At 38.7% G+C, this 9135-nt stretch overlaps 1 protein-coding gene across 1 annotated transcript; it reads right to left on the bottom strand.

Moving 5' to 3' along the window:
• Positions 1-894: 894 nt before the first annotated feature.
• Positions 895-7803, bottom strand: LOC140879713 (uncharacterized). Its single transcript, XM_073283567.1, has 10 exons — positions 7012-7803; positions 5272-6429; positions 3998-5143; positions 3752-3793; positions 3223-3299; positions 2502-2586; positions 2321-2404; positions 2085-2186; positions 1899-1997; positions 895-1426 (listed from the first exon to the last, which is right to left on the bottom strand). Exons 1-10 carry the CDS (start codon positions 7732-7734, stop codon positions 1316-1318), a joined length of 3627 nt encoding a protein of 1208 aa, XP_073139668.1. The 5' UTR covers positions 7735-7803; the 3' UTR covers positions 895-1315.
• Between the last annotated feature and the right edge of the window lie 1332 nt (positions 7804-9135).

Below are 9135 nucleotides of genomic sequence, written 5' to 3' on the forward strand. Positions count from 1 at the left end.
TTGCATGAAAGTTATGAGCATGAAGCTATGAAGAATGAAAAGTTAAATTTTGATGTTTGAGTGTACTTGTGGTGACAACGCGGGACTGGTGTCTCGGGATGAGCTTCGAGGAAGGCCTTTCACGAAAGATGTGCGTATCGGCTTAAGCTAGTATGGACGGTACGCATATTGACTTCGGTTAGTATGGACTGTACCAAATGATTTATTTATGTTACTCAACAATTTACATGATCATGGATCAATGAATGTGCTCTAATGGTTACCACATTTGCATGTACCCATCACCAAAAGAAAAGAATGTTTACTCTTATGTTACGATCACGTCTTATGCATGTTATAAGATTTTATTATGTACACGCTATTATCTGAGTATGTTTGTTGAGTCTTTAGATTCGTTATTCTTGGATAGTATTCGCTATTCTTGGATAGTGCAGGTGTGGAAGATAATGTTAACGAGTTTGTATATGAACAAGAGGCAGAGTAGTCGAGAAAACGAGGGGTTGCATGATACGCTGTTCAATAACCTCTTTTAGCATTGAACTTGAAGTTCTGCTTTCTATTTGTTCAAATAATCTTTTGAGTTTATGTTGAGTTACAGTTGGTTTTGGTACATTGCAAGGTATTCGTTTTGGCATATTAGTAGTTTTGGAACATTTTGAAAGTTGAGGTTTTGAACTTTATTAAATGTTATTTTATTATTCAAGTTGTCGTATGTTTTCCAAATAAATAAAATAAATGTTACGTTTCTTTTTATTTTCTGTATATATTATATCAATGAACATATTGCAATATCAAGAGAGGCGTTTTCTTTTCTTTTTTAATTGAAAAACATCTTAACATATTGAAAAAAATAAAAAAATAAAAAACAGAAAGGAACAAGAAAACGTATTCATCTAAAGTATACTTTCTGCATTCTGCGTATGATACAACATTTTTATTGACAAATTGAGTAAATAATATGCTACATCACTAGCTAAGAGCCACCGTCGCAACAATATACACCGCAAGATGACTACTTCGTCTCTATACCTATTAATTGCACTAAAAATCAATACACAAAAATTTCCAAGTTTCCAAGGTTCAACACCATGATCCAAATAAGAGTGGATACCAGAGGCGTTGAGACCGTAATCCTTCAGTTGAAGAGCTCGTACCTAGGCTCTCATGGTATGACCTATTCATGAATGTCAAGTCACGTGAACAATGGAGATGTTGAAACCCCAGTTTACCAGGCTCCAACAGCAATCAAACTTACCACCCGGACAAAAATGATCCAAGAAACTGACTGTCATCTCTACTTATGTACAGTGTCTTTCTAAGTATAGTGTGATTTCAGTTTTTGTATGAACTCTAAAGTGTCTTTATAAGAAGGATCATCGCGGCTCAAAGGCTTGCAAGAATTTATATGATCCGTTGAATCCAAAACCTGAAATGGATCAACAAATTGCAAATCAGTGTTCAACATATGATATGAAATTTAACACATTGATATGCTAGTTTGTATGATTATGCTCTGAATGTCATGCGATCTTGATTGAGTTTTTCATTCAATTGTGATGTAAAATTATAAAAATTCTAACGATGCACAGAAAAAGCATATATATATATATTAAAAAAAGAAGCAAAACTCAGTTTCACATGCACTCCGAAGAGCTCAAGTTGCACACTTCTACCCAGATTCCCTATCTCACAATCAGCATGTTCACTCAACTTCCTACTAATGTAAGTATGAAAAACACTCTATTATGAGGGTAATCTCAGATGTATGTAACATGTAAAACAACAGAATGAAAGCAATCATATTCCGCGATGACAAACACTAGTCAGAGAAGATACATCTAATATGTTTAACTGATACTGAGAAAGGAAATAGTGAAAGTACAACAGCCAATACTTACAACAAGTTCACCAAATCCAGGATATGCTGATTCCAGGGGTACAATCTCCATTCGAAATGCCCACCCTCCATAACCTTCAACGATTGGAGTTACCTTGGTCTTCCAACAAGGTAAATTGACATCAAATCAACAAATGATGGATGATGCCTTATGAATTAATGATTCAAACAAAAGGTAGGTAAATACCTCACAGAAACTGAGGACATCAAGCAATCTTTTCTTGTGAAGTTGACGGACAAAATCATTAAGCTCAACTAACCTTGGAGATCCACTTCTTAGTTCTCCTATCTGGTGACAGCATAAACAAATTCACATCATTTCAAAACTGTTGGTACATTACTAGTTATGCAACAAGGAGATAAACTTAAATCACATTTGGGAAGACGGGAAATATTTAAAGAACTGCAAATATGATTACGAACAGTTGGTGCAGGACGCAACACAAGACCCATACGCCATGGCATGTCTGCAAGTTTGCTACCAAAATGTGGGCAACTGTAGAATACCTGAAACGTTCATGCACAAGCAACTTTTTAGCACAAACTTAATTTAGCTAGCAGAAACGTGAACACACACAGTTATATCAATAGCAGAAACACATACAATTCCAATGGTATTATTGACAAAATTATCCTTGTTTTCTGTCCTTGCTTGAAATAACATCTGCTTGACCACCAACCCTCCCATGCTGCAAAAAGAAAGAAATTTATGATATGAATTATCAGCAAGCAAATGCCATGTGGGTTGCAATATTCGAAAATCATTTTTGATATCTTGTCATATCATGTTACAACTCCAATTGGGAGACTGAAGTGTAACCAAATAGACTCAACAACAAGAAGAATATTCCAATTAGATGTTTTTTATTTCTGAAAAATAAATAAATTGGGCAAACCAAGCCTGGAAAACTACTGTTCTAAAGGTTCAAACTCTGTATCTCAGGCGAACAGAGAAAAGATTTTCCTATTCATCCTTTAAGTTGTGGAGTTCAATATAACTTTTCCACACCCAAGTTCTTGAATCTCCTTGACATATTTTCAAATATCAATGACATTCTTTAATTCATTGAAGCACCTATCAAATCTAGAGTCCTGTGTAATAGAGATTTTAATCTGGGTATTATGTTGTGCTATTATGTTATTTAAGTGCTTTGTTGCCACCTAGCCAAGACATGTTTCTGCTGTTCTCTAGACATAAAAATTTATAAACATCATAAATACCATTCGTTAAAGCAGAACTGTCTATATTGAACCAAAAAGACGTAAGTGAGTTGCACATCAGTTTTCCAAAGAGAAATCGTGTGTGGAGCGAGATGGGGGCTTGCCTATGAGTTACAAATACAACTGGTCGATCCCCAATGCCTGCAGCAACAAGTTTTTCCAACATCATGGAGCTAACTTCCTGCAAATCGTGAACAAAGAAAAAGAGCAAAACATCTAAATAGAACATAGCATTAAGTGAAAAATAAGAGAAACAGAGGAAAGGGAACTCATGAAAAAAATTAAAAATCAATTCTATATCTTATACAGCCCCAAACACTCATTTCAGTCAGCTGTCATCTCAAGGAACTAAGTATAAATATAACACAACATTGTCCGGGTATAATCCATAGAAGGGTATATAAAGTTGAATTCCCATATGACCGATATACAGGTCAGTTTATATCCTACAATCACACCGCATTTATTTGTTTCGTCTCCAGTAGAAATATAATGTTAAAGTAGCTGTGAGTCGTGGTGGTTTAAAGAAAAATATGTTAGGTACCACTGAGGACTGACCATTTGTGGTCATTTATTTACACAAGGCAAGGTCGATGAGACAAATCAAGACACTGTATCATTAGGTAAACACACCTGAAGAGGTAGGCTTGCTCCAGACCATTGAGTAAGATTTGTCTGCATGTATCATTGGCTCAAAAGTCAGATATGGAAAAAGTAAACAATAATCCCCCAAAACATCTCTTAAATATTAATCCAAGTGTCCAGCTTCTTAGTATGATTATTACATAACCCAACTTTGATGGTAGCATATTGTTGAAATTAATCGAAGAAATTGAAGTAGTTTAAACACAGTAGAAAGTTACGTAAGACCACTTGAACCTTGTATTTGAGGCTAAACAAGCGGGCATTAGGGAAGTCAGCTGCAAGCCATTCCCCTGGCCAAAATGTTCCTTGTTTCCCAGCCTCTTCGTCAATCTTTTCAACAAGGCCGGACTTTGTCGATGACTTGTCCTCAGATAACCGCCATGTTTTGAAGGGACCTCCGCGAAGGCCATGGACAAAAACAACATCTAACGGAGGAACCTCCATTTCCAAGCAGTTTCTCGTTCCCGATGTAGAAGCAGGGAATTTCTCATCTTCTGAAGATTTGGTATGGGACCTATGTTCTGTATCAATAGAATCATCATCAGCTGGTGATGTGTCAACAAAGTTTGGCGATCTTTTCTCCATACACTTCCAATGAGGCAGTTCAGGATTAATTAGGAATATCATGTCAGAATAGCGAGGGCAGGACGCCTTTTTGTTCAAAGAACCACTTTCAGAAACATCTTCATTTTCGGAAAACCAACAAGCTGGATTACTACAAGAAGCATTCAAGAGTATTGCCCTGGCATAACTCTGAATTTTAAGGTCATTACAACCAGAAATTTTCCCTGTAGCACATTCCTCAAGCCATTTACACAAAGATTTATCATCTACAATTGCTTTCCGGATGTCAGGAAGAGCTGAAAGGACAGTAAGCAGTCGAGCTGCATGCCTCCGAATGTGAGCTGTAGCCGGAACTTTTATATTAGATGGGTCATATGCATCATCAACAGATGAATCAGTAGGGGAAGATGGCAACCGCTCCTGTGCCTCCAGAGCTCGTGATGCATCATATGCTTCAATTGCAGCTAGTTGCTCATAATCATCTTCCAACAAAAGCCGTCTGAGTAAGCACAACACTCCGAACTCAGCTATTCTGCGTTGACAAGCAGGATCTTCAGCACATATTTCTGTTAAAGCTTTGATGCCTTTTAGAGTGGCCAAAGCAGAATCTGCAGCAGTAATTTTTGGTGTTTTGTCCTTCTTAAGGTTCTTAAATGGTCCTGCAAAGGGTTCAAGGAAGAAAAGCTCAGCTAGTGGAAACATGTCGTCACTATCAGTGGTTGTTCCAAGTTGCCTTCCTGCTAAGTTAACAACAGCATTCGCCAACTGATTTGCAGTCTGGGTAGCTGATACAACATTCGACAGATCAATTTGAGTCTGCAAGGAAGAAGACATTCATAAAATCATGAGAATGACCAAAATGACCTGATCATATCAATTTTAATCAAAACAGAATATGTAAAGCTATGCTATCATTAATTCGAGTATACAATTCATCTACAGACCTTCACTTTATCAGTATCAAGCTGCGCGCTTCCCTTTGCTAATGTTGCTTTCCTGCAGCTCAGAGTATCTGTCAGCATAACAGTCAACCATCCTTGAGAAATTGGTACAGAGGATGGCCCATAATCTTCGAGAATGTGTGAGAGGATATTTATTGCTGATGAACGAATTGTGTCAGAAGAAACTTTGCCAAATATCCAAGGAAGTAAAATTGCTGACCATTTTTGACTCTCTTCAAGAGACATATGCAATTCCCTGGAGCATAATAATTCCAAAGCTTTTGACAATGATTCTTGGACAGGTTTATGCATCAACGTTTGTTTAGCAGCATCCCTCATCAAATGAAGACCTTTATCCATAACGACTTCCTGAGCTTCAGGGCTTCTCTCAATGGAAACCAATAATGCAGATAAAGCCACTTGAGCCAAAGGCATGTCCTGAGTTTTGCTAGCTTGAGAAATAGTAGCAAGAAGACTTGAACCCCATTCAGAAATGGAATCATTTAGAGGTAGATTTTGGTCTTCTAAGAGCAACTGAGCCACCAAGCTCCCATGCCATCTTACTGATCTTTCAGGTGCCATCAAAGCGCTCATAACTGCATGCCCATCTCCATCCAGTTCTTGAATATGAGACCTATTTCCTGCAGAAGCCATTGCCCAGTTCGCTAGTGCCCATGCTGCAAATGGGACTGCCACATGTTCAGAATGCAAATCATCCCAAAGGCCAGGAACAACAGCAGAAGACAATTTTGCTTGTGCAGGAGAGACTTCACTTATTTTGTTGAAGAACAGATTCTTTGGCACCAATTTTACTGTCCTGAGGTCACTGGCATCAGAATGTTCCATTTCTGCAACTCCATTAACTCCTGAAAATCCCAAAACTGTGGTACCTCCAAGAACCTTAATTCCGATACCCTTCAATCCTGTTCCACCATCATTATCATCTTCATCCTCATGCAGCTCATCCCAGTGCATACCTCCCTCAATCACTTCGATAGCTGCTGCAATATCTCTAGTTTCGGCATTCTCTGGTAGCAATGGCTTGAAAGTTAACTTCTCCGTATTGTCACAGTTGGAAGTAACAACATCCATGATTGCAGCCACAAGCATACTCCTACCTTTCAAAGAAGTAGAAACATCGAATGAACTACGTCTTGGTTGCTGTTACACAGAAACACAGTATATAAGCGTAACTAAAAACAAGAGGCTCCAAAAAAATTGATACTTTGTGATTCCTCCACAATTTAGGTGCAAGCCATCCAACATTGTCAATGATAGACAAAACAAACATCAACAAAGTTAATACCCAGAACTGATGGGGCTCTGACTAAGCCTACCATATCTCCGTGACAGGTGAAGTAAAGTTTGTAACAAAAGAGCAGTTTGACACGCATCTATCATTTACATAACTGAATCGTCAACAGTGAACTAAGTTCTCAAATTGTGTCTCCACGAGAAAGAGAAGAATGGGCACTGAGTTTCTCTATTCAAGGTTCCACGTTTCTGAACACTGATGCTTCAATAGGATCTAAAATTTTAAAGAAACAAAAAAACATCTGCGTTCCCAAATGATTGTGCTGCTACAAATCAGAAAGGTCAAATATTTTGCATCATAAGCACATTGCAGGATCATCTACCACAAAATGCCCAAACATACATCTAAGTATACTTGAAAGAATAGAAACACATGTATAATATAAAACTTGAAAAACACAATGAAATACACAAAACACAACCGCTTACTTTCTTTGATCGCCGAGGTTGAGCAGAGAAAATAAATTTCAACAAATGAGGAACAACATGAGGCCGTGCAAAAACCTCCTGGCACACATTTGGATCCGCAATCAAGTACGCCAATGCCCTAGCGGCTTCAGACTGTGTCCCATTACCCTCCTTGGACACCGCCACAGTTTCCAACAACCAATCAATAACAGCTCCGCCTCCGGCACCAACTATGGCAGTCCTCCGGCTCTCGCTCACCGCCACAATATCCGCCAACAGCGCCGCCACCCGTAGCTCGAATCCCGCCCTAACCTCATGGTTCGCGGAAGACATCACCGACCTCAGCGACTGCCAAAGAACCGACGCCGCGACGCTTGTCTGCTTCATCTTGTGCAATACTCTATTGAACGATTCGTTGTATCTTTCGACCGCAATTTCGAGTTCCTCGTACATCAATCTCGTTCTCTTCCAATGGTCCGCCGAGGCCTCATTCTGGGAGGTTTTTAGGGTGTAGGAGGCGAGGAGGAGGGTGGCGGAGATGGCGGCGGCGATGGAAGTTTTTGAGAAAGAAGAGTAGGACGACGACAGGGAGGGGAGGGGGGCGGGACCGCTATTTTGGAGAATAGCAGGCGGCGGCGGAGGGACATGGCTGGCTTCCTTGAAGGATTCGAAATGGGAAGAAAACGCACGGCGGAGGAGCGGGCGGCGAATATTCCGGCAATAGAATCGGTAGAAACGTAGCATTACGGAGAAGTTCACAGCATTGAATTGTCTTTCTTGTTATCTACGTATGATCACGGTATGTTATGGCGCAGGGGCATTTTAGAAAATTGGTTCTTGACTCTCTACCACAGGTATATGCCATTGGATCTCTCCGCATCTCATTAATCTAATATCCTTAAAACTCTACCAAAAATGACTCGGAGACATCTTCTTAGACAATGTTTTCTTTCACAAAATTTCATAAAATTTTGAAATTTTGTTAAGAAAAAGTTTAGAAGTGTTTTATAAAAACTCTATCGTACACTACCTTACAAGTTACAAACCAAATATAATTAGTAGAGTTTTTAAGTGCTTTCTAGAAGCTCTCCCAAACACTACTTTAGAGCCATTTTTCGTTTTCAATTCTATATTCAAAATCATTCGAAACATCTCTTGCAAACTGACCTAGAGCCATTTTTCGATTTTAATCAACTTATGATTTGGTTCGGTTCTAAAAAAATCAAAATCAAAATCAAAACCATAGTCATGTGGAACTGCAACCAAAATTGTAAATATGTTATATCTATGTATTGAATAAAAATTCACAGTTGAAACTAAGGTGATCATGGTACGGTTTCTTAGGTAATTGAAACCAAACTGACCTGTGCATTTTGGTTGTAAGCTTTTATGAAACTAGTGGCTTCCTTAACAAAATTAGATGTTCGATTTTAATAGTTAGTATGAGAACCCGAAATTTTAGTAAACTGAAACCAATAAACATGATAAACTGAAATGAGTAAACTGAACTTGAGGTAGTGTAGTGACCCTGCATTGAGTCACATACTAACTAAAAACTAATAGCATGCATTAAATTTAATAAAGCAAAAATGCTTAACAGAGTAAAACGTGCGGAAACATAACCCATAATTTACATATCAGCTTAGTACAAAAGTTCAAGGCTTAATATTGTAGTGATACAACCATATCTAACAATTCGAAAGTAAACTGTCTAAAACATTTATACAGCTAAACAAGTCCTGCTGTATAAAATAACTCCTCAAGGCTCCTGCTCCCTAGTCCTGCCTCGAGCTACCGGCTCCGTCCATCCTGCAACCTGCCTCATGAAATAGGGTGTCTAAGATAACAACTAGGACGTGAGCGCTAACGCCCAGTACATAAACATGAGTAAACATATGTATACGATGCATGCAACCGTGATGACTGGTATAGGGTCATCTGATAAGTCATGCTCAGTACAGGTGCCACATGAGTGATGTTACCTCACGGATCAACCTCTGGGTACAACCACACTCGTCTAGAACACCAGAGTAGTCAGACATACATGTTCCCGCCATCGCAATACTCTCAGTGATAGACTATCAAGTATAGAGCTGAGCGGCTATATAATCAGGGTATAACAAGGTACAGGCTCAACGTGTATAT

Source organism: Henckelia pumila, chromosome 2 (assembly GCF_033568475.1).
Source record: "Henckelia pumila isolate YLH828 chromosome 2, ASM3356847v2, whole genome shotgun sequence".
NCBI classification, from domain to species: Eukaryota; Viridiplantae; Streptophyta; class Magnoliopsida; order Lamiales; family Gesneriaceae; genus Henckelia; species Henckelia pumila.

What these genes read in the sequence shown, in the direction of transcription:
- LOC140879713 (XM_073283567.1), bottom strand. Translation starts at nt 7,734, where the DNA reads ATGCTACGTTTCTACCGATTCTATTGCCGGAATATTCGCCGCCCGCTC. An exon ending in TTGATACTGATAAAGTGAAG is followed by an intron (nt 5,144 to 5,271) that starts GTCTGTAGATGA and finishes TCTTCCTTGCAG; the next exon opens with ACTCAAATTGATCTGTCGAA. An exon ending in GTTGTATTTGTAACTCATAG is followed by an intron (nt 2,587 to 3,222) that starts GCAAGCCCCCAT and finishes TTCTTTTTGCAG; the next exon opens with CATGGGAGGGTTGGTGGTCA.